At 43.4% G+C, this 25,595-nt stretch overlaps 1 protein-coding gene and 1 long non-coding RNA gene across 3 annotated transcripts; one reads left to right on the plus strand and one right to left on the minus strand.

Moving 5' to 3' along the window:
- Positions 1–1,132: 1,132 nt before the first annotated feature.
- On the minus strand, positions 1,133–12,721 carry LOC309365930 (helofensin-2-like). 2 transcript variants are annotated; one of them, XM_081904555.1, is made up of 5 exons: positions 12,691–12,721; positions 11,326–11,415; positions 8,990–9,140; positions 3,446–3,556; positions 1,133–1,239 (listed from the first exon to the last, which is right to left on the minus strand). In XM_081904555.1, exons 2-5 carry the CDS (start codon positions 11,384–11,386, stop codon positions 1,227–1,229), a joined length of 336 nt encoding a protein of 111 aa, XP_081760681.1. In that variant the 5' UTR covers positions 11,387–11,415; positions 12,691–12,721; the 3' UTR covers positions 1,133–1,226. The 2 variants fall into 2 exon arrangements, with proteins under 2 accessions (XP_081760681.1, XP_081760680.1); XM_081904554.1 differs by having other exon boundaries at positions 1,133–1,293.
- Positions 12,722–15,851: 3,130 nt separating this feature from the next.
- On the plus strand, positions 15,852–24,924 carry LOC309365992. The gene is made up of 4 exons (XR_014166367.1): positions 15,852–15,929; positions 16,333–16,414; positions 23,708–23,834; positions 24,760–24,924. It is a non-coding gene; the product is annotated as an uncharacterized lncRNA (long non-coding RNA).
- Positions 24,925–25,595: the final 671 nt, after the last annotated feature.

Genomic DNA, 25,595 nt, shown 5'->3' on the forward strand with positions numbered 1-25,595 from the left:
AATTTCTGACTATGGAAGCTACTTTAATTTGCGTAAATAAGGGATGGAAAATGAAGTGAGCAGAAGCAGGCAGATTTTCCGTGTTTAAAAAGATTTTTTTTAAAATTCTGATAGTAATACAGGAGGGGGGGAAAGGACCCACTGGGGCAAACCGGGGTTGGGAAAGGAGAGGTTGGCGTTGCGGAGAATAGACACAGGATGACAGAGGATGGTGAAGGGATGGGAGGCATGCAACCGGAAGTCCTCCTCTGATGGTGTCCATGAATGAGCTGGTAGTCTGCTCCTGAGCTATTCAGGGCCTTACAAGCTGACAATTAGTAGGTTTCTTCTATAAATACAGTGCATTGTCCCATGGATTATCATCTGACAACTCTGAAAATTCCTGGTAGGAACTTCATGCAAAAGGGTAGTGCTGAGCATCAATGTGATCTTGGGCAGAGTGAGCAAGAGTTACAGCTAAAATGGGGGGAGGAACCTGAATTTGAAAAACAAGCTACACTTGCTATTATTGATTAGAGAGAGAGAAAGAGAGGAAGGGGGGATTACTTGATTTTTTGCTGTACGCAGGGATGTAGAGTGGCAGCTGATGGATAATAATATTGGTAAATACTGGGGGGGTGTTATCTAGAGATTAATTGAGAATATGAGCAGAAACACGGGTTCATCTTGGACATACCTTATAAGGAGAGTGGAAAGCCAGTTTCGGGAAATTGTATTAATTAATCTAATTTGGCAAGATATGTAATAATTAGGAAAATCAATAAAAATAATTGGCTAAAAGTAAATAAATGGCAGGGCCACTCCTGTCGAAAGGCAAGACTGTCAAAGGCTGAAATTGATGTCTGAATGGTGCAGCAAGACTTAGTAATAATAGTAATAGTAATAGTAATAGTAATAGTAATAGTAATAGTAATAATAAAACTTTGGCTCCTACAAAGCAGATTGCAGAAATTCAATAAGAAACATAGTTTTCAATTGATTGTGAAGTACTAAACACTGGCAATCATTATCATTACAAGACATCTGCTGTGATGACAGCTTGGAGGCCCAAAAGAAATCATCTAAACGTTCATATCAACGTTCATATAAACAGTGTAGAAAGGCGAGGATAGGGATAAGGCAAACAGATGGCTAAATGTTTCTTGTATTTATTCCACAGCAACATATTTGATGGTTGTGTGGACCCTTTGAAGACACAGTTGTTGATTTCCTTGCTTCTGCAGCTCTCAAGCATGTTTGCTGGAACACGACCAGAGTTACTATTAGAAATGCTTTGGTTTTTATTTCGGATGCCTGAAAGAGTAAACAGGGGAAATTGTGACTCCAGAAAACACTGAGGAAAACCTTATAAACCTACTGCTCTCAAATAACTGGTAACTTTGACCTGGCTCTGAAAAAGCTGCCAACTAATCAAACATGGCTCATTAGCCATGTATCATCAGACCATACCAATTTACTGCATATTGTCATGATTATAAATAGAAAAACTAAGCACATGGTGGTGGGGGGGAGGGGTCCCTCCAGTTACCTGGGCTAACATCAGGCTTCACACCTTAAATATGAAGTAGAGCTTGTCTTGCCTAAACCTCTGAAGCCTCACATGTCTCTCCTATTGACCATAATGGAATAATTAATAAATACTCATTGGTGGGTATGCAGTTGTTGTTTTTTAAAGTTGTTTGGATGAATTTGATGAAATGTGCCCAAATGCAGTAGCCCCTTTTTGTGAGGGGCTAGTCCACCAAATTTCAGACAAATGGGTGGGAAAGGAGATTTGTGGCAATCTCAAGGCTTTGCATGGATGTGAATTGTGCAAAACAACAACAAACCTCTGGTTGTGTGAAACATATTCAATAAACACACAAGAGGTAACTGGCTGTACATTTGAAAAAATAATATATACTATTCATTGTATTGAATTGTAGATTTCAACAGAAGTAGATCATAACATTCAACTACTATGCTATAAGATCCACTGTCCTGTGATATCATATATGATTTTGTACTACTGATGAAGCCCAGGACGGCGTAACAAGGGTAATATTCCAGAAATCCTTGTCTTAGACTGTGAAAGGATTCTGTGGAACTGCAATAACCTTTCGTGTGGATTGCTGAACTCTATGAACAGACAGGTGGAATAGACACTTTCACATATATGGACCTTATGCATAAACTGATTAGAGAATGAACTGATCCACCGGGTCTTCTACTTTTTACGTTGAACTTTATGAGCTGTTGAAATCTACAATTCAATACATTGAATAAAAGGTAAAGGTAAAGGGACCCCTGACCACTAGGTCCAGTCGTGGCTGACTCTGGGGTTGCGGCGCTCATCTCGCTTTATTGGCCAAGGGAGCTGGCGTACAGCTTCTGGGTCATGTGGCCAGCATGACTAAGCTGCTTCTGGTGAACCAGAGCAGTGCACACAAACACTGTTTACCTTCCTGCCAGAGCAGTATCTATTTATCTACTTGCACTTTGATGTGCTTTCGAACTGCTAGGTTGGCAGGAGCTGGGACCGAACAATGGGAGCTCACCCCATTGCGGGGATTCGAACCACCGACCTTCTGATCAGCAAGTCCTAGGCTCTGTGGTTTAACCCACAGCTCCACCCGCGTCCAATCCAATGAATAGCATATATTATTTTTTCAAATGTACATCCGGTTACGTCTTGTGTGTTTATTGGATGTGAAATGTAACACTGTGATTAAGTAAAAATTGCATCCATTCCTCTGTGAAGTTTTACCTCTGGCCTCACACACAGCTGGGGGGAAAGCTTTAATATAGCCCTTGGTAAAGGGCTTGGTGGTCTCCATACATCTGCTCCCATATTTTAGCTCACTCTCACTGGTCTGGCACTTGAGCTCTGATGGTCCTCTGTGGCATTCAATCCCAGCAACGGTCTGATTTACACAAGAGGCAGTGACGACTGCCAGCTTGAATGGCTTTAAATGAAGCTTAGACAAATGAATGGAGGATAAAGGATAAAGCCACTAGTCATAGTGGCTATGTTCTGCTTCCACTTCATAGGCAGTATGCCTCTGAATGCCAGCTACTGGGAATGGCAAATGTTCAGAGTGCTGTTGCGCTGATGTTCTGCGTCATAGGTATCTGGCTGGCCACTGTGGGAACACAATGCTGGGCCAGGAGAGCCATTGGCCTCATCCTGCAGGTTCTTCTTATGACTCGCTGCTCATGCAAATAAAGAGATAACCCAACCATTGAGACCAAGTCAACAGCATTTCAAGGATATTGGTTTAATAGATGTGTAGATTGCAGCTGAACCTATTTCCTCAGCCAACCATTTACTGTGTATCTCCTACTACCCCCTCCTGCTATGCAATTTACCCTTTGCTAAAGATACCCCACTAAAGTTATGCAGTCATCTGGACAATTTTCTTCTTCTTTCCTTTTTGCATTTTATCTGTCAAGCTTTGCAACTCACTTTCTGCAGCAGAAAACCCTTTTAGTGCACTGGTGAAGGGAAGAACTATCTGGAGGACATTTATTTTTAGTGCATGCACCTCCCCGCCATTTGCAGTACTCTTCTGGGTCTCTGCAGAAGAAGAAGAAAACATTAAGTGAAAAGGTGGTAGTATTTATTTATTTATTTGATAAATTATTGATAGTTCTTCCGCTCAGAGGGACCCAGGGCTACAGACACAACACAAGAAAAATGATTGAATATATCCAAAACCTATTTAAAACATATATATCAGGTATGACCAACTTCCAAGAGACTGCAATCTACTCCCATTATTTAAAAAAAACTGGCTGTGATCTACCCATTGGATTGACCAGAGTTGCTGTGCTTTTTGGGGGGAACCCAAAAGTACCGGAACGGGTTATTTCCGGGTTTTGGCAGTCGCCCATGCGCAGAAGCGCTAAATCACGCTTTGCACATGTGCGTCAAATTGCAAGCCACGCGTGTGCAGACACGGGTTGCAAAAGCTGCGGGTTGCGAACATGCATCCCGCACTGATCACATTCACAACCCGAGCATCCACTGTATATGATCTCGCAGCTAGTCACAGAATCATAGAATTGTTGAGTTAGAAGTTACTTCAAGGGTCATCTAGTCCAACCCCCTGCAATGAAGGGAGATGGCCATCCAACCTCTGCTTCAAAAGACCTCCAATGGAGGAGAGTCCGCCACCTTCTGAGGGAGTCCATCCCACTGTTGAACAGCTCTTATCTGTGAGGAGAATCAGAACTTACAGGGTTAAACAGTTCTGTGTGACATCTCACATTCTGAGACGTGGTTTGGTTCACATAGGGGAATCTTTTTTTGTGTGTGAGTTTCCTTTCATTTTTGGCTGAGAGACGAAAGAATGCCTGCTCTCTCGCCGGGCTGATTTATGATGTTTTTTCTTCTCATTAAAGGCTGTTGGAGATTAGCAAGAAGCCTGCATTCAGTCTGATTTATTATCCACACACAAGGCAACACTTTCTGCCGCTGCAAAACTCTGCTAAGGACTTTGCTAAGAGAGCTAAGAGTGTTCAAGTTTTTTCTATCGGCACGGGCGTCCATCAGCGCAGCAGAAGTGTGCCAGGCGCCATCTTATCTCACATTATCATCATAAGGTTCTTCCAGATGTTGAGTTGGAATCTCCTTTCTTGTAAGTTTAATCCATTGGATCAGGTCCTACCCTCTGGAGCAGGAAAAAGGAAGCTTACTCCATCTTCCATGTAAAAGCCCCTAAGATATTTGAAGATGGCTATCTACTCTCATTCTCCTCTTCTCCAGCCTAAACATACTGAACTCTCTCAATAAGCTTTGGTCTCCAGACTCCAGAGTTAACCAGGGCTATTGACCATCTGGCTCTGATGTGCCCTCTTTGATTCCTTAGAGCCCAGATAGCACTGTGGTTTCCCCCCGGAGCTGAGGGCAATGAAACAAACACTGAGATGGCTAGAGTGCCAGTGGTGAAAAACTCATTCTGAATCTGACTGGACATGAGTTAATGCTCAGTGTCGAGCCTACCAAGTGGTGGTAGCAATAGCGAAGAGGACCTTCTTAATCGCCTCTATTCCATCTGCAGAAAACAGCAGCAGGAGACTCTTTCAGGTGGTTCACAATTTAACAGAACCACCAGTGCTATCAGGGCCTGGTAAGAGCCCCAGGATCTCTTGCAATGATTTTGCAAAGTCTTTTTTGCAGATAAAGTCACTCAGATTCAGAAAGAGGTAGACTCCACCATGGGAGCAGGGGCAGGGTGGGAGAGTGAAAGAGCCCTGTCTAGTCAAGGTGCGTGGAATCAATTCCAATCTGTTAAGCTCCGAGGATATGGACAGGCTGCTTGGATGAATGAAACTGACCACCTGTCTCCTTGATCCTTGCCCATCCTGGCTCATAAAAGTGAACCAAGAAGGGCTGGGTGATGGGCTCTGCACGGTGGTGAATGCTTCTCTCTGTGAGGGAGCCTTCCCAGATCCGGCCAATTTCGCCAACTATCACCCAGTCTCAAATCTTCCATTCTTGGGTCAGGTGATTGAGCAGGTGGTCGCTGAACAACTCCAGGCATGCCTGGAGGATGCGGACCATTTGGATCCCTTCCAATTAGGATTCAGGCATCAACATGGAACTGAAACTGCCTTGGTCACCCTGGTCAATGATCTCCAGCGGAATAGGGACAAAGGTGAAATCTATTTCCTGGTTCTGCTGGATCTCTCAGCAGCCTTTGATACCATTGACCATGACATCCTTCTGGACCATTTAGAGGAGCTGGGAGCACTGTTATACAATAGTTCCACTCCTTCCTCCTGGGCCGTGTCCAGAAAGTGGTGTGGGGAGGATAAGTATTCAGACCCCTGGGCTCTCACTTGTGGGGTGCCTCAGGGTTCTGTCCTCTCCCCCATGCTTTTTAACATCTATATGAAACCGCTGGGAGAGATCAGCAGGGGTTTTTGGCTGATTGTATGTTGGCTGGTAGTATGCTGAGGAAACCCAGATCTACCTCTCTTTTAAATAAGAACCAGTGAAGCTGGTGAAAGTCCTGTGTGAGTGTCTGGAGGCAGTTGGAGGATTGATGGCGGCTAACAGATTGAGGTTGAATCCTGGCAAGACAGAAGTATTGTTTGGGGGGGACAGGGGGTGGGCAGGGCAGGTGTAGAGGACTCCCTGGTCCTGAATGGGGCAACTGTAGCCCTGACTCACAGCTGTCCATGGAGATGCAGGTCAATTCTGTGTCAAGGGCAGCTGTCTATCAGCTCCATCTGGTACACAGGCTCAGACCCTATCTACCCACGGACTGTCTTGCCAGAATGGTGCATGCTCTAGTTATCTCCCGCTTGGACTACTGCAATGCGCTCCATATGGGGCTACCCATATGAAGGTGACCCAGAAACTACAGCTAATCCAGAATGCAGCAGCTAGACTGGTGACTGAGAGTGGCTGCTGAGACCATATAACACCGGTCCTGAAAGACCTACATTGGCTCCCAGTACTTTTCCAAGCACAATTCAAAGTGCTGGTGCTGACCTTTAAATCCCTAAATGGCCTCGGCCCTCGGTATACTCCACCCCCATCATTCAGCCCAGACACTGAGGTCCAGCTCCGAGGGCCTTCTGGCGGCTCCCTCGCTTTGAGAAGCCAAATTACAGGGAACCAGGCAGAGGGCCTTCTCAGCGGTGGAACACCCTCCCATCAGATGTCAAGGAAATAAACAACTATCTGACTTTTAGAAGAAATCTGAAGGCAGCCCTGTTTAGGGAATGTTTTTAATGTTTGATGCTCTATTGTTCTTTTAATTCTGATGGGAATTGCCCAGAGTGGCTGGGGAATAAATAAATTATTATTGTTCAGGGAAGTTTTTAATATGTAATGCTGTACTGTTTTTAACACTGATTGGGAGCCGCCCAGAGTGGCTGGGGAAACTCAGCCAGATGGGTGGGGTATAAATAATAAATTATTATTATTATTATTATTACTACTACTACTACTACTACCACCACCACCACTACCACTACTACTTATGAATCCACTTTATAGCAAAACTCAGGTCTAGGGGGATGAAGGAGTACAAAAACAGAAAGGGAAGGGCACATCTCAGAAACATTGCCACCCTATTAGCCTGAAGGACGATTGGCCCTTCAATCAGAAGATATGACATTCCATGGGGGAATCATAGTCTCTCCCCTCTCCATTGCAGTGAGAGACTAATGGAGAAGGCTGTAGAAGACCTTTCACTTTGAGTGGGCCTCACTATTGTGCATAGCACTGTGGCTCAACATGTTCCCTACCGAAGAAACCTCTGTGCCCCTGTTTTGACGACCTTTATGTGCTTAGTCCCTCAACCTGCCTGGTACCACCCTCTGCACCCAGCTTAGCTTCTACCTTGCCTTGCCTTGCCTCACCTCAGCACAAGGCATGACAATGATATAGCAGGAGCCCATCTTGCTAGAGTAATTGCAAGAGTAATCTTCTGAAAGTTTAAAGCAGCCTTTCCCGACCCAGTTTGCTCCAGATGTTTTGAACTACAATTCCCACCATCTCTGGCTATCGGCCATGCTGTCTGGGGCTCATAGAACTTCTAGTCCAAAGCATCTGAGACGCATCAGGCTGGGGAGCACTGGGCTCAGGAATTTGTTGAGTTGCTAGGTCTTAGAAATTTCTCCATCCCAACACACTTGGATCTTCCTGATTAAAGCTCCCCACTCCCTTTTCATTCCCTTTAAAATCACCACAGAACCAGCACCTTTGTAATATCCTGAACTTCTGTAAATCCACGTGTTTCTTAAGTGATTTCTGAATTCAGGAAAGCCAGCCCAAGCATGCCACCATGCTGCAGGGATACATTAGTCACGCTCCTTTCCTTCATTGACATGTATTCTCCTACGATCCTGCCAGCACACGTTAATACACATGTTTAATTTTAATTGGACTGTGTTGACCACAGCAAATTATGACAAGTTCTTAAAGAAATGGGAGTGCCTGATCATCTCATCTGTCTCCTGAGAAATCTCTATGTGGGACAAGAAGCTACAGTTAGAACTGGATATGGAACAACTGATTGGTTCAAAATTGGGAAAGGAGTACGGCAAGGCTGTATATTGTCCCCCTGCTTATTTAACTTATATGCAGAATTCATCATATGAAAGGCTGGGCTGGATGAATCCCAAGCCGGAATTAAGATCACTGGAAGAAATATCAACAACCTCAGATATGCATATGACACAACCTTGATGGCAGAAAGTGAGGAGGGATTAATGAGGGTGAAAGAGGAGAGCGCAAAATATGGTCTGAAACTCAACATTATAAAAAAAACCCGAAGATCATGGCCACTGGGCCCATCACCTCCTGGCAAATAGAAGGGGGGGGGAATGGAGGCAGGGAGAGATTTTACTTTCTTGGGTTCCATGATCACTGCAGATGGTGACAGCAGTCACGAAATTAAAAGACGCCCGCTTCTTGGGAGAAAAGCAATGACAAACCTAGACAGCATCTTAAAAAGCAGAGACATCACCTGGCCGACAAAGGTCCATATAGTTAAAGCTATGGTTTTCCTCGTAGTGAAGCTGGACCATAAAGAAGGCTGATCGCTGAAGAATTGATGCTTTTGAATTATGGTGCTGGAGGAGACTCTTGAGAGTCCTATGGACTACAAGAAGATCAAACCTATCCATTCTTAAGGAAATCAGTCCTGAGTGCTCACTGGAAGGACAGATCCTGAAGCTGAGGCTCCAATACTTTGGCCACCTCATGAGAAGAGAAAACTCCCTGGAAAAGACCCTGATGTTGGGAAAGATTGAGGGCACAAGGAGAAAGGGACGACAGAGGACGAGATGGTGGGAGAGTGTTCTCGAAGCTACCAGCATGAGTTTGACCAAACTGTGGGAGTCAGTGGAAGACAGGAGTGCCTGGCGTGCTCTGGTCCATGGGGTCACGAAGAGTCAGACATGACTAAATGACTAAACAACAACAAATTTTTGATTTCACCTCCATAATACTCTCCACTCTGCCACGTAACCTGCAATATTATGGATTTACCTTTTACAGCATATGCCTCTGCTTCCATTCTGACAGCGTCCATAGAAAACAAACTGTTCTTCACAGGTATTTCTTCCGAAGCATCGGCCACCCTTTTTTAAACATTCTTTGAGATCGATGTGTGCAGGCTTTACATAACTGTACACGAAACCTGTTCAAGAAACATAATATACCAGAATCAAATAACTGGACACTTTCTCATTCAATTCCTCTTGAATCTCCTACAGTGGCTACTTTTTATTTTTTTTATTTTTTACCTTTTTAAAACAAATGCTGAGTTTCCCAAACAGGTTGGACATTTGAGGAAATCTGAGAGGAGCAAATAATACCTCAAAAAAGCTAGTGAATTTTCTAAGACTTGTTTCTGAACTGGCGGTCTGCATTAAATATAAACATAAGGCTTAAACTTTAGCTACTCCTTGTTTTTATTTAGGGCACATTGAAAGTTGCCTATTAAAATTCTCCCTGCTTACCAGGGGCAGGGGAGGTGAGGGAACTGAGGACCTTAGTTCTTTTCTTTTGTATAGCCAATCTTTCAACCAGCAGAATGCTGCTGATTCATAGTAAAGTTTAAGGTCTGGCAGGGCAAATCCACCTCTTTCCTTTGCATCAGTTAGTATTTTAAATTTTATTCTGGGCTTCTTGCCCTGCCAGACAAATCTAGAAATATCTCTCTGCCACTTCTTGAAACAGTCCATCTTGTCCAAAATTTGCAATGACTGAAACAGAAATAACATTTTTGGCAATACATTCATCTTTATAGCTGCAATTCGACCCAACAAGGAAAGCTTCAAGTTAAGGAAAGCTTCAAGTAGGAAGGAATGCTGGTCTGGAGGAGACTCTTGAGAGTCCCATGGACTCCAAGAAGATCAAACATATCCATTCTGAAGGAAATCAGCCCTGAGTGCTCACTGGAAGGACAGATCCTGAAGCTGAGGCTCCAATACTTTGGCCACCTCATGAGAAGAGAAGACTCCCTGGAAAAGATCCTGATGTTGGGAAAGATTGAGGGCACAAGGAGAAGGGGACGGCAGAGGACAAGAAGGTTGGACAGTGTTCTCGAAGCTACCAGCATGAGTTTGACTAAACTGCGGGAGGCAGGGGAAGACAGGAGCGCCTGGCGTGCTCTGGTCCATGGGGTCACGAAGAGTCGGACATGACTAAACAACTAAACAACAACAGGATTTTATGTTAAATTCGAATTAGCTAGGCATTAATTTGTTAATTTTTTTGAGAATCAATAAAAATTAATTGGGGGGAGGATTTCAATTGTGGGCCCCCTACATACCTATTCCCCCCCACAGAGCTACCATTACCAGAGTTTCTTGGAAAGAGAAACTGACTGTTAAGCTGCTCTGGGAGTGCCACTCCCACCCTTGAGCGCAAGTGGATTTGCCACATCTCAACTCCCCTGGGAAGAAGACTCAAAATGGTTTAGCCCTGCAGAGGAGTTGGGGAAGGGTCATGTGAGCTGACAGGCCAATCAGGATGGGGAAGAAGCCAGGCTTTATAAGATGGCTTTGCCCCAAACATTTTACTCTTCTCTTTGTGATTCCTTCCCTTCCTTTGTTCCTAATCAGAGGTACCACTGTAATAATAATAATTTTTTATTTGTATCCCGCCCTCCCCAGCTGAGGCTGGGCTCAGAGGGGCTAACATCATAAAAACAACACAATATACATAAAAACAGACATCAATTAATTAAAATACATCTTAAAATTAATTCAGACAAGTTAAAATCTGGGCAGGTGGCAATTATCAGGTTGGAATTGAGAGCAGTTAATTCTTGCCAGGACCAATTGTTTCCACTGATCATACAAGGACCTGTGAGCGGGTTGGGGGTCTCCTTCAGGCTTGTTTTATACAATGGAAAGTAAGTGAAAATGCATCCTGCCCAAAGGCCTGGCGGAGCAGCTCTGTCTTAAAATCCTAAGGCCAACACCAGACAACAAAACTAGTAAGAACAAGTTTTAGGAGGAGCCCAACACTGTGTGCTGGAAAGAAGAATAGCTACATATAAGATGCAAGGAGGCCTCTACACACAGCAAAAAAAAAGCATGGGTTGAATAACTGTTTCTAAGGTCTTTGCTTGGAGGAAGAGACAGTGAGCTGCTAGGATGACGGAAAGTAGCAGAAGTGTTTGGCTATATGATGGAATGGTCCAGAGTGTGTCTCATAATGGATATCCTCTCATCTCATAGACTCTCTTGGAATCTGTCTTTGAATGCATTGCTGAATTAACAGTCTAACTGGGAATTAGTTTAAGCCTCCATACTAAACTTCCCAAGGGAGTTTTCTCCCACATCATTCTGCTGACATCTTTAAACAGATCTTACTTGACTCTCTCAGGGTTCCCAAGCAGAGAAGAACAAAAAGAAAGCCGTGAGCTTTTTCCATGGCAAAAGTTGTCCGATATGTTGAAGTCACTGAAAGAGAGAAAGGGTACCAAGAGTTGTATTCAACACATCACTTTTCTGCTTGCCCAGCCGAATAATCTCCCTTCTTCTAGCTCCATGTCCTGTTCTGGAGGTTCTCCCAACCCTCCCAAGAAGGGGTGAGGAGTGGTGGGGAGGACCCATAGCTCTAGCGGGAATCCTTCTGCTAGCGTGTTGAGTTAATTGAATATGGCTCCAAGACATGTAAATTATAAACTAGTACAGATCCAAACAATTCACACCTGTCATGCCAAACACTTGAGAGCAAGTTCCGTTGAACTCCATGGAAATTGCATGTTTGTATGCATGCATATGATGTTTGGGTGTGTGTGTGTTTAGTATATCAAAGTTAGATCTGCAGAGGCACAACCTTTCCATCAAAACAATGGAAATTTATTTTTAGAAGTTTGCCAATGTAAGCAGCCCAGTGTTGACTTAGAGCAATTCTCTCATTTTCTACACTGGATAAAATTTCCAATGTGTGGAAATACACAAATAAATCGGAAGAGGATTGCAATCTCAAACAATTTTCTAAACTCTATTATATATATATTTGTTCATTCATTCATAAACTTTATTGTGCTAGCCAATGGCCATGGCATTGTTCGCAGGGGGAACAAAAGTAAAAACAGCAATACCAGTTGCTCGTTGTTTCTTGGAAAGGGACATTAATTTGTTTTGATCCATATTTTTAAATGAACTGTCCAGATTAATATACTCCAGCCTAATATGTATCACAGTGACATTTATTTCAATATGTACATTTATTTAACTGCTTATTTTACATAGAGAGAAAGCTTAGCTTGTTTTAACTCTAGTTTCAATAATTTTAACTACTTAGAGGGGGTTTTATGATGTTGGTTACATACATACATACATACATGATTTGTATTTTGCTCAATAAATGAAGCAAAATGCATATTTTATGATAACATCTGTTTAGAAATGTGTGCATTGAGATAAATCTACACATACTTTTGTCATAAAATATTGAGGGTTGTATTCAGCTAAATCCTACTCAAAGTAGACTCGTTTATGTTAACAAACCTAAGTTAGTCATGCCCATTGACTACAATGGGTCTACTCCTGAGTAGGACTAGCATTGAATATCACCCACACAACTGTGCCTGTTACAATGCATTTACGTACAGGTCCTCATACAGATCATTTGTATTCTGATCTGTAATTCTTTACAATACAAGTTCCGAATATACCATCAAAAGTCCAAGCTGCTGACAAAGCCTGAAGAGACTTGATTTAACTTACCTCCTTACAAAGAAGCAGTGAAAGCTCACCTTTGAATCTGGAATATCTTCTTATGTTGGCTTTTTATTATTCATTTGGTTATGCTCCTTTGAACACAGATATGATTGTACCAATTTGCAATATTTCCTGGAACATTTGGTTATGCCTCTGACTTCTGGAGAGCCTTAATATTGCTCTGTAAATTAATGGTTGATTCATCCTATGAAAGGCTGGGATCAATGGGTCAATATTCGCAGGGAAACCAAAATGCTTGTTTATAGAGCTATCATACTACTAACCTTACGGTATGCATGTGAAACATAGACCACTTATAAAAGCCATCTCCGACTCCTCGAAAGATTCCATCAACGGTGTCTCTGAAAATTTCTACACATCACTTGGGAAGACAGGCGAACTAATACCAGGGTACCAGAAGTAGCAAAGATCACCAATGTTGAAACAATTATTCTTCAACTTCAACTTCATTGGACTGGTCATGTTGTTTGAATGCCTGGTTATCATCCTCCAAACCAACTACTCTACTCCGAACTTAAAAATGGAAAGTGTAATGCTGGTGGTCAACAAAAGAGAATCAAAGACTCTCTCAAGGCAAATCTTTAAAAATGTAGAATAAACACCAACAGTTGGGAAACACTGGCCTGCAAGTGCTCCAGTTGGAGAACAGCCTTTACCAAAGGTGTCATGGGCTTTGAAGACACTCGAACTCAGAACACAAGGGAGAAACATGCTAAGAGGAAGGCATGCTTGGCAGATCCACACCATGATCAACTCCCACCCGGAAACCAATGTCCCTACTGTGGAAGGACGTGTGGATCCAGAATTGGCCTCCACAGTCATTTACGGACTCATTGTTAAAACTGTGCTTATGGAAGACAATCTTACTCGACCATGAGTGATCTGGCTGGGTTTCCCCAGCCTTCTGGCGGTTCCTTCACTGTGAGAAATGAAGCTACAGGGAAACAGGCAGAGAGCCTTCTTGGTAGTGGCGCCCACCCTGTGGAACGCCCTCCCATCAGATGTCAAGGAAATAAACAACTATCTGACTTTTAGAAGATACCTGAAGGCAGCCCCGTTTAGGGAAGCTTTTTAATGTTTAATGTTTTATCACTTGTTGCTGTTGTTGTTATATTTTGCAAGACTGCAAAAAGCTAGGTGACATCAATTTAGAGGATGCATCCTGTACATAGATGACACATTGACATCTCTCTTCTAAATGGCCTCCAACTTCTTCTTAGCATGCTATAGTTATATCACTTTAAAATGATTTTTTCAATTTTCGATGCATGCCTTATCCGCAGAACATAAAAGCACCCGTGAAATAACAACAGTTAAAATCAGGCCTTCTTCATGGCTGAAGCCTGACCAGGAGATCAAGCTGGACAGCAGCTGGACAAAACTGAGGCAGAGCACTGTGAAGGTACTCTGTGTTATGAAAGACTGCACTGTTCTTTCCCTGCTTGGTGATGGAAGGACACGTAAGCCCTGCGTTCTAACAATCCTGGTGCAGTTAGCATGACAACCAGAACTGTTTGTGTGTTGCTGCTTAATAAGACACAGTGGGCAAAAGAGAGGAAATTCTGTACAGTACATTAAACTGACAACTGAAAATCCATGCCAAGCATGCTATCTATAACAGATCTCCATTTGGTGCAAAGCACTGCTGGTGCAAAAAGGCTGTTGAGTGGGACAGACTAAATAGCTAAGAAGATTGTAGTTAAGTGCTATAAAAATTGTTTAAATATACAGTGGTACCTCGGGTTAAGAACTTAATTCTGTTCTCATCCTGGAGCAAAGTTCTTAACCCTAGGTACTATATCTGGGTTAGTGGAGTCTGTAACCTGAAGCATATGTAACCCGAGGTACCACTGTATAAAAGAGGGGGTACAACTGTCTGATTGTAAGAGCCACAAGAATGACACTATGGTTTCAATGTACAATGGTTCTTCCTGCCTAAGTGGAGAACCTCCCTATTGTAAATCATTTTGTTAGCTGGAGCCACGTTCTTCAATCTGTTAATTTCTTCAGCTCATATTGAATTAGACAATCTCATGAAGGTATTTGGATGTCAGTAGCTACTAATCCCAATGGCTATACTCTGCCTCCATGATCAGAGTCAGTATACACCTGGAAACCACAAGGGGGGATAGTGCTGCTGTGCTAAAGTCTGAGTTGTGGGCTTCCAATGGGCATCTGGTTGTCCACTGTGAAAACAGGATGTTGGACTATTATTTTCTAGTAAGGGGGTTTCACAATAAGGCAGGAAACAAGTATTTGTTGTTGTTTAGTCATTTAGTCGTGTCCGACTCTTCATGACCCCATGGACCAGAGAACGCCAGGCACCTCTGTCCTCCACTGCCTCCCGCAGTATTAACAAGTATTAAGGATGTATATAAACCTTCTGTAGAAGCTTTATAGTGCCTGACATGTGTAGGTGGGGACAAGACCATTCACCTTTCGCAGTGGGCAGTGTCGTAGCTGGGCATCCATGCCCTCACAGTGATCTGGCTTGGGTGATCCACTGATCCTTACTTGCCGCTTGCGGCTGCCTGGTCTGGGTTTTCTTTGTCCTATATAATCAGTTACTCTGCTCTCTGATGCCTGTTGCTTATTCCCTTTTTATTTCCCTGTGCCATTGGGTTGTACTGTTTCTAAGCTAGGGCCATGCCATGACCCCAGTGGGAACCCCTCGGGGTGCCCCTATTTGATGTAAGTCACAGGGCTTCCCCTTCTGGTATTTTCCCCTTAGTTAAACTCCCTGCACACGGGCGGGAGTCAATATATAGCCTGGTTTCACCCAATGCCTAAGCCAAACTACTCACATCTGTAACCAATAAAGTTGTGGCCTGTATTAGCCCATAACCCTAAATACTCGTGTCTGTGTGCTTTTAATCAACAGGGCATGGGGGCTTGGCACGCAAGTAGTAGCAATTGTTTCATTTCCCCTCTCACTCTTGGTACCTTGTGTACACAGGACAAAATCAGGGGTGATCCTTTATTTGAATAAACTGAACATCAAGCAGAAGAGCAGGAAGGACATGGGTACAAGCTGGTCCAGGAACATGGATAAACATTACCTCTCCATCCCTCCACAAAGTTAAATCCCCAATTTATTAACCTAAGTTGATCAATCTGTCCTGAAAGGGTAGGATGTGTCTAATTGGACATGTGAATATAAGTGAAGACAAAGAATATAAGCAAGCCATCTGGGCTGGAAGGTGACATAGTGTTCAAACATCTTGGTAAGTACCTGTAGAATCATATTTTATCTTTAACCATCTTTTTCTCCATGTCCTTGTTAGTTTGGAACTGATAGATGTTCTTAACAACTCCATCAATGTTGTAGGGATAAGAGTTAATGGTCTAATTCTAGAATTCTGATGGAAGTTAACTATATATGAACATCTGCCAGGGATCAAGATACATTTATGTATGGATTTATTGATTTAAGGTTGTGAAGCAACTGCAGGTATTCCTGGAAAAGCCTTCTTATCTATATCCACTACAATGGTCAGGGCTGATAGGAGTTGCAATCCAGCCACAAGCTTGCTATCCTGGTCTATAACTTAGCTCAAAGCCCAGCATACTTACAATCAGCCAGGTTGTATTAACCCCTTCATGCCATTGCTGTCTCTTTTCTCATAGTGATACCAGAGTCAGCACTTTGCCATGAAGATTTTTTGTGCCTTCTCCTTGATGCTGTTTATAGCACTCATGGTTGCTCCAGGTAGGCCATGTGGAAACTTAATGGAAACAAATTAAAATAATGTTTGTGGGAGAGTAAAGATGTCATGGGACGCGGGTGGCGCTGTGGGTTAAACCACAGAGCCTAGGACTTGCCGATCAGAAGGTCGGCGGTTCGAATCCCCGCAACGGGGTGAGCTCCCATTGTTTGGTCCCTGCTCCTGCCAACCTATCAGTTCGAAAGCACATCAAAGTGCAAGTAGATAAATAGGTGGCGCTCCAGCAGGAAGGTAAACGGCGTTTCTGTGCACTGATCTGGTTCGCCAGAAGTGGCTTAGTCATGCTGGCCACATGACCCGGAAGCTGTACGCCGGCTCCCTCAGCCAATAAAGTGAGATGAGTGCGGCAACCCCAGAGTCGGTCACGACTGGACCTAATGGTCAGGGGTCCCTTTACTTTATGCTGAATAAACTGCTTGTAAATATGCTCATCACAGCATCTCCCTGCCACTTCTGTTGCATAGAGTTTACTCTGCTGATTAGAGCGTGCTCCAGCTTCTAAAGCTGGGGTCACTGACACTGAACCAAGGACTGGAGATCACCTGGCACATTGGCCGGTGGGCTGGCGCCAGCTGGGGGCTTGCAAATTGCCCCCATTTCCTTGGCTGCATCCCAACTATGTGCTTTTGTTTTTGGGCTCTTTGTTCTGTCTCCTGGACAGACAGGATGTTTGTGTGAGCTTCTCCTCACAATGTTATTTTCTTTACTATGATTTGCTTTAATTTGGTTTGATTTGATGTAAAGCAATAAAATTAATGATACTACATACTTCCGCAGCCAAGCTTTTGTTTACTCTGCTGTTTGCATGCGCATATGAGCAGATATGGGACGCAGGTGGCGCTGTGGGTTAAAGCCTCAGCGCCTAGGACTTGCCGATCGAAAGGTCGGCGGTTCGAATCCCTGCGGCGGGGTGCGCTCCCGCTGCTCGGTCCCAGCGCCTGCCAACCTAGCAGTTCGAAAGCACCTCCGGGTGCAAGTAGATAAATAGGGACCGCTTACCAGCAGGAAGGTAAACGGTGTTTCCGTGTGCAGCTCTGGCTCGCCAGAGCAGCGATGTCACGCTGGCCACGTGACCCGGAAGTGTCTTCGGACAGCGCTGGCCCCTGGCCTCTTAAGTGAGATGGGCGCACAACCCCAGAGTCTGTCAAGACTGGCCCGTACGGGCAGGGGTACCTTTACCTTTACCTTTACTTATGAGCAGATATGAGTCGTTGAGAGAAGGACTGTTGCCAAACTCTTCTGTTACCGGAGGGAGAGGCTCCAATAGAGCCCCTCAGTTTACCACACATAATAAGGAAGGGCCATAGCTCAGTGCCAGAGCATTGGGGTGTGGATTTCTAATGAACAAACTTCTCTTTTTAAATAAAAATAATAATTTTTAATAATTTTCAAAACATACAACATACAAACATACAAAAAACAAAACAAAAGAAAACACATACATCTCCAAAAAAACAAACCCTAACAAATAAAATTGACTTCCCCATACCTCCCTTTCACCGCATCCTTGTTTTATCATTTTTTAGCAACCCTTCAATCAATTTTCTAATCAATTCTCTTTTAGATTTTCTTAAGATTAACATTTACAGCTGTAATTCTCTGTTTCTTACCCCTTAACATCTTATCAGTCCACAATTTTACAACACTTTTTAAGATATACTTTAAATTTTCCCCAGTCCTCCTCCACTGTCTCTTTCCTCTGGTCACGCATTCTGCCGGTCATCTCTGCCAGTCCCATGTATTCCATCACCTTCGTCTGCCATTCTTCCAGAGTAGGTAGTTCTTGCATCTTCCAATACTTTGCCAAGAGGATTCTTGCTGCAGTAGTTGCATACATGAAGAATGTCCTATCCTTCTTTGGTACCAATTGGCCGACCATGCCCAAGAGAAAAGCCTCCGGTTTCTTTACAAATGTCCACTTAAGGACTTTCTTAATTTCATTATAGATCATTTCCCAGTAGGCCTTAATCTTTGGGCAGGTCCACCAAAGGTGGTAAAAGGTTCCTTCCGATTCCTTACATTTCCAGCATTTATTATTGGGCAAATGGTAAATTTTTGCAAGCTTGACTGGGGTCATGTACCACCTGTAAATCATTTTCATTATGTTCTTTTTCAAGACACTACATGCCGTAAACTTAACACCGGTGGTCCATAACTGTTCCCAGTCAGCAAACATAATATCATGGCCAATGTCCTGTGCCCATTTAATCATAGCTGATTTCACCGTTTCATCTTGTGTGTTCCATTTCAGCAGCAAATTATACATTCTAGATAAATTCTTAGTATTGGGTTCTAACAATTCTGTTTCTAACTTTGACCTCTCCTTCTGAAAACCAAGTTTCCTGTCTTGCTTGAATGTCTCATTTATCTGATGATAATGTAACCAGTCTCGAACTTTATGCTTTAGCTTCTCATAACTTTGAAGCTTCAACTTTTCACCATCTTGTTCTAAAATTTCACAATATTTTGGCCAATTAGAGTCCATATTAAGTTTTTTCACTGCCTTAGCTTCCATTGGTGACAACCACCTGGGGGTTTTACTTTCCAACAAATCTTTATATCGGTTCCAAACATTATACAGTGCTTTCCTAACAATATGGTTTTTAAAACTTTTGTACACCTTTACCTTGTCATACCACAGATATGCATGCCAGCCAAAGTTATTGTCATACCCTTCCAGATCCAAAATGTCTGTATCCTCCAGAAGTAGCCATTGCTTCAACCAGCAGAATGCTGCTGATTCATAATAAAGTCTTAAGTCTGGCAGGGCAAAGCCCCCTCTATCTTTCGCATCGGTTAAAATCTTAAATTTTATTCTGGGCTTTTTGCCCTGCCAGACAAATTTAGATATATCTTTCTGCCACTTCTTGAAACAGTCCATCTTGTCTAGGATCTGCAACGTCTGGAACAAAAACAACATTCTCGGCAATACATTCATCTTAATAACAGCAATTCGGCCTAACAAGGAAAGTTTCAGCCTAGACCATATATCTAGATCCTTCTTTACTTCTGACCAACATTTTTCATAATTGTCTTTGAATAAGTTCACATTCTTAGGTGTTAAATTTACCCCCAGGTATTTAACCTTTTTCTTCAATTGTTAAATTTTTTTCCAACACCTTTACTTTTTTTCCAACACCTTCAAACTTCTCTCTTTAAGGTTCAACGTCCCAGGTTCAATAGAACCATTGCATAATGGCAGCCCAAGATATTCGGAATAACTTTTAAACTGATGTTACAGGAATTTATAATACAGTGGTACCTCGGGTTAAATATTCAATTTGTTCTGGAGGTCTGTTCTTAACCTGAAACTGTTCTTAACCTGAAGCACCACTTTAGCTAATGGAGCCTCCCGCTGCCACTGCGCGATTTCTGTTCTCATCCTGAAGCAAAGTTCTTAACCCACAGTACTATTTCTGGGCTAGTGGAGTCTGTAACCTGAATCGTCTGTAACCTGAAGCGTATTTAACCTGAGGTACCACTGTCTAGGTCTATGTACAGGGGCGGCCCATACTGTTTCACCACCAGAGGCAAAAAGGGAAGATGGCATCCCGTGCTGTGCCTAGCTAGCCTGGGTTGTGCAGTTGTGGCTTCCATAAGCCAGTGAGATCTCAAGGGGCTCCCATGAGATCTTCATGGAAACCAGAAGCCTCCTCAGCCATTTGTGCTCGCTTCTCCATTGGCACAGGAAGCAACTGTGGAGGTGCCCACAGAGGGGCCCCTTGAATTATGCCACCTACATCAGCCTGCCTCATGGAGAAGAAGAGAAGAAGAAGAGTTTGGATTTGATATCCCGCCTTTCACTCCCTTTAAGGAGTCTCAAAGCGGCTAACATTCTCCTTTCCCTTCCTCCCCCACAACAAACACTCTGTGAGGTGAGTGGGGCTGAGAGACTTCAAAGAAGTGTGACTGGCCCAAGGTCACCCAGCAGCTGCATGTGGAGGAGCGGAGACGTGAACCTGGTTCCCCAGATTACGAGACTACCGCTCTTAACCACTACACCACACTGGAGGGGACCAGGAGTAGTACATGCTTCCAGCCCCATTTTTTTTCTTTTGTCATTTATGTCCAAATGCTTTTAATTTCAATGCATGTTTTACCTGCAGAAAACAGAAGCATCTCAGAAAACAGAAGGGCAACCCTGAAAAGCCAGCACAAACGCATTGCTGAAGTTTTACTCAGATCTCAAGTTGAGCAGCAAGAGCAGACTACTGAGGCAGAATACTCTGGTGATCGTTTTGTGCCTCCTGGATGGCTTAATAGCCACCTATTTGTAGGGTTTTGTGATATACTGACACGTAAGATCTGTGCATTGGTAATCCAGATGTGATGCACGTGATGACAGGAACTATTCATCAAGGATACAAAAGAGGAACATAAAGTGAAATTCATGACATTAACCGTGAAATATTTTAAGAGTTCAAGGATTCAATGGCATCTATTGTTTTAACAGTTGCTGTTTCCTGCTTTCAGTATTGTGGTCCATGGTTGTTGCTCCTCAAGGAAACATGGAGTACCAAAGCAAGGAAATACTGAACAGTGTGCATTAACTTAAGGAAGTTTTCTGGAGTCGGTGCATTGTAAATTTGATTTTATAACCCTTTGGATGACAGCTGAGTGGAACACTAAGAGCACTATTGCTATTCTGCTGGAATGGTATTGGAATCTCAGCTTCAGGATCTGTCCTTCCAGTGAGCACTCAGGGCTGATTTCACAGAACCAAATGCCTTGAATGCAAAAGTGCTCAGTTTGCATAGGGGACTGTAGGAAAGATGTTGTTTTGGTGCTCTGAGAGCATCCACAATATGGTTGAATGCAACTGGGGGAGATTTCTTAACAAGAAGAAACTACATTGCATTTAGTCAAATCATTATTTCCTTGCTTTGGTACACTGTGTCTCCTTGAGGAGTACTAGGCATGGACTGCAGGAAATAACATATAGGCAGAAACTTTTTAAACAATAGATGCTATTGAACTCCAGAACCCTGAATAAATATAATGGATAATGCCATGGACTTTACTGTCTGCTCCTTGAACATTATGGCTTCCCAATGAATAAAATACAGAATATATAGCGATTAACTCTTTTTTTGTCTCCTTGATTACGTTTATGTCATCACGAGCAGTACATTTGAATCATCCATTCATAGGGCTTAGATGTCAGTGCGTTACAACACCCCATCAATAGATCAGCATTCAGCCTTCCAGAAGACACAGAACATTAATCAAAGTATTCTGCCTCAGTAGTGAACTTCAGCACCCAGGGCATGTGGGCCTGCATATGACAGCAGCCTCCCTAATTATTCCACTCAGTTGCCAAGCAAAGGGTCTGAAATGCAATTTACAGCCCACAGAATGCTGAATGTTAATGCACTGATCAGCACTTCCTTGATTTGGTGCTGTATACTGTGTCTCCTTGAGCAGTAGTAGACATGGACCACATCGCTTATATAATCCGAAGTTGAGCAGCAAGAACAGATTAGTGAAACAGAATGCTCTGGTGGGAGTTCTGTCTTCTGAATGCCCAACTATTTATAGGGATTCGTGATATACTGACACGTAAGCCCTCTTCATGGATGAACTGGCATGAAAGACATGATGACAAAATCTATTCACCAAGAGGAACCCCAAAAAGTTAATTACCGTATATGTTGCACATTATTCTCCAGAAAGCCATAATATTCAAAGATCAGAAAGTAAAATTCATGTCGTTAAGCATGATGTGCACTCATAGCTCAGTGGTTCTATAGCACTTATTGTTTTAAAAGTTTCTGTCTATATATTATTTCCTGCTTTGGGTATTGTGGTCCATGACTGCAACCACTCAAGAAGACACATTGTACCAAAGCAAGGAAATACCGAACAGTGCATTAACCTGATGAAATCTTCAGGATTCAGTGGGCTGTCTGGAGGAGGTCAACGGCTTTGGAGGAGCCAGCCACTGAAGTTGAGCCATGCGGTATGGTCATTAAGGTTTGAACTTGAGAAAAGACTTCATTCGGTGCAAAAGACAGTGTAGGTGGAGGGGAGCCTATGGTTTCTTTATAGAAAGTTTCTTCTCAACATTTATGATTTGCCAACCCTCCCTTTGAATATTACTTCAGACTTATATTTCTACAGGTGAGGAGGGAAGAACTTGGATTACAGATATGGAATATGACATTAAACAGAACTGTGTGTGTAAAAAACAGAAAAAGGGAGGGAAGCTCTATATTGCCAGAGGTTGGCGGTTCGAATCCCCGCAATGGGGTGAGCTCCCATTGTTCAGTTCGAAAGCATGTCCAAGTGCAAGTAGATAAATAGGGACCACTCCAGCGGGAAGGTAAATGGCGTTTCCGTGCACTGCTCTGGTTCGTCAGAAGCAACTTAGTCATGTTGGCCACATGACCCGGGAGCTGTACGCCGGCTCCCTCGGCCAGTAAAGCAAGATGAGTGCCGCAACCCCAGAGTCGGTCACGACTGGACCTAATGGTCAGGGGTCCCTTTATCTTTACCTTTAAAGATGTCATAGATCCTGTGCTGTTGATATGATTTACGGGCTGCTGGATATTTCTGAGCATTCTCCATGGTGTGCAAAGGAACAGAAAATAACCCCATGTGATAGGGAGTAGAGTCAATAAAATATTTGTTTTGTTTAATATTGGCGTCCATCAGACTGTGCTCTACAGCAGGTGTGGGGAACCAAATGTTGCTGAGCTGTGGCTCCCATCACCCCTCACCATTGTTTGTGCTTTCTGGAGCTGAGGAGAGTCATATTGGGCTATAAATTAAATCCAATACAGGTAGCCAGAAACATAAAGAACTTGAACAGAGAGGCCCAGTGGAGGACATCATTTACTTTTCCACCCTTTATTCCCCAGGCAGGCTAGGAGAAGAGAATGAAATCCTCTGCAGGTTTGCTAGAGAAATGATGGACTAGGGAAATGATGGAAGGGGGAACCAGCTTGTTTCTTGCTCTGGAGGGTAGGACTTGAACCAGCAGCTTCAAGTTACAAGAAAGGAGCTTCCCACTAAACATCGTGAAGAACTGTTCGACAGTTCAACAGACCCCCTCGGGAGGATGTGGACTCTCCTTCCTTGGAGGTTTCTAAGCAGAGGTTGGATGGCTATCTGTCAGGGATGCTTCAGCTGAGATTCCTGCATTGTAGAGGGTTGGACTAGATGACCCTTGGGATCCTTTCCAACTTTACAATTCTATGATTCTATAACTAGTTCCTGTTTGAAGTGCCTCCTTCTTTTTCAAACTGATCAGTTATTGTCCTCTTCTGGTTGTGCAGGATTCACCAGGTATCTTCATGGTGACACAGAGTGTATGGTCGCTCGGGGGATATGCAGACATTTGCCTTGTCAGCCCTATGGCAAAAAGATCGGCCACTGTTTACTGGACACTTACTGCTGCAAAGAGTATGTAATGAAATAAGGAAGTTTGTCCCTTGACTTGAATGCTTTGCTAACTTAACAGTTTGCTGCTTGCAAACTGGTGAAGCAGAAAGAAGATGGCTCTGAAACACTCTTAAACTAGATTCAGCAATGATGTTTTTCACTTGAAACAAGGGTAGGGAATTCTTGGGATCAAATGCACACCCACCCACCCTATTGTTTGCCCCCTGCTTCACCCCTTAAACCACAGAGCCTAGGGCTTGCCAATCAGAAGGTCGGTGGTTCAAATCCCCGCGATGGGGTGAGCTCCCGTTGTTCGGTCCCTGCTCCTGCCAACCTAGCAGTTCGAAAGCATGTCAAAGTGAAAGTAGATAAATAGGTACCGCTCCGGCAGGAAGGTAAATGGCATTTCCATGCGCTGCTCTGGTTTGCCAGAAGCGGCTTAGTTATGCTGGCCACATGACCCGGAAGCTCCCTCTGCCAATAAAGTGAGATGAGCACCGCAACCCCAGAGTCGGCCATGACTGGACCTAATGGCAGAGGGCATGTAGCAGCACCCATTGGAGAGATGATGAGAGTGATGAATTAGGAAGTGGGAGAGACGGGGTGGAGGTTCACTTGGGACAATGGCATTATGCAAGAGGCTGAGTTCTATAGCCTCTCTGTAAAGATTGAAATAAAAAAGGACAGTAAGAAACTTTTCCTTGTCTTTATAATTTCCTGGGCAACCAGCCAGAAGCCACAGACAGCCTCCTGACAGGTGTATTCTCACCACAGTCATTGCTTCAGGTACAAAGAGAGAGCTGAACTCCTTTCACAGTAGTCATTACCTTGGACTCGGACAAGGAAGAAAATGTTAAAGGAACACAGTCATCTCCACCTCCAGACCATTCCTACCATAGTTCTTTGGGTTTTGTTGACCTATCTAATGTCTGTTTCCATCTGTCAGTTACAGATAAAAGGACCACTATGATTTCCTGAAGCTCTAGACACTTTCTTCTGAGACAAGAATAAGAATGAGACTCATCACTAAGCCCTTACAGACTCCTCCTCTCCCTTATGATCACTGTTAGCTTCCTCCATTGCTGCAGCATTTTCCACCATCCCTGTTACTAAAGATGTAAACAAATAAATAAATATGAGCCGGTTTCATGTAGTGGTTCGAGAATTGGACTGGGACCTGGGTGACAAGGATTGATGGCCTCTCTTGGCCATCAAACTCACTGGGTGATCTTGGGCCTGTCACTGTCTCTCATCCTAACTGACCTCACAGGGTATTTGTAGAGATTAACCAAGGAGGAGAAGGCAAAGTCTCTAATTTTCTTCCAAAAAAGGATGGAGTTTCTGAGGGGACGAAACCTGCCAACAACAGGTGGAGGGATTCTCTTACATGGGGATACTTTACTTCTCCCAATATATATATTGAGGGGGAGCAGTTGCAGGTACAAAGCTGGGATTTAATACTCGAAAGGTAGGCTTGCCCATTTAATGGAAATTGTGGAAGGAAGTGGGAAGTTGGTTACCCAGTTTGTAGCTCGTGAAGACATATGGAAGCTGGGCAGAGAGAGATTTCCATGCCAGGGATCATTAGGAAATGGTCTGAAAATAAAGCTGTCAATATCATAATGCTGGCATACAAATCTATAGTGAGACCACAATTGGAATACAGTGTACGGTTCTTCACCTCAAAAAGGGTATTGTAGAGGTGGGAAATGTTTGGAAAATGGCAACCAGAATGATCAAGGGGTGGAGCTGTTACATATAATTTAGTACCACTGACCATTA

The sequence above is a fragment of the Podarcis melisellensis genome, assembly GCF_964234715.1.
Source record: "Podarcis melisellensis genome assembly, chromosome: 3".
NCBI lineage: Eukaryota > Metazoa > Chordata > Lepidosauria > Squamata > Lacertidae > Podarcis > Podarcis melisellensis.

Coding starts and splice junctions, on each gene's coding strand:
- LOC309365930 (XM_081904555.1), bottom strand. CDS start 11,386: ATGGAAAAAGCTCACGGCTTTCTTTTTGTTCTTCTCTGCTTGGGAACC. Junction 9,141..11,325: donor GGGAACCCTGAGAGAGTCAA/GTAAGATCTGTT, acceptor TTTCTTGAACAG/GTTTCGTGTACAGTTATGTA. Junction 3,557..8,989: donor AGAGGCATATGCTGTAAAAG/GTAAATCCATAA, acceptor CTTCTTCTGCAG/AGACCCAGAAGAGTACTGCA.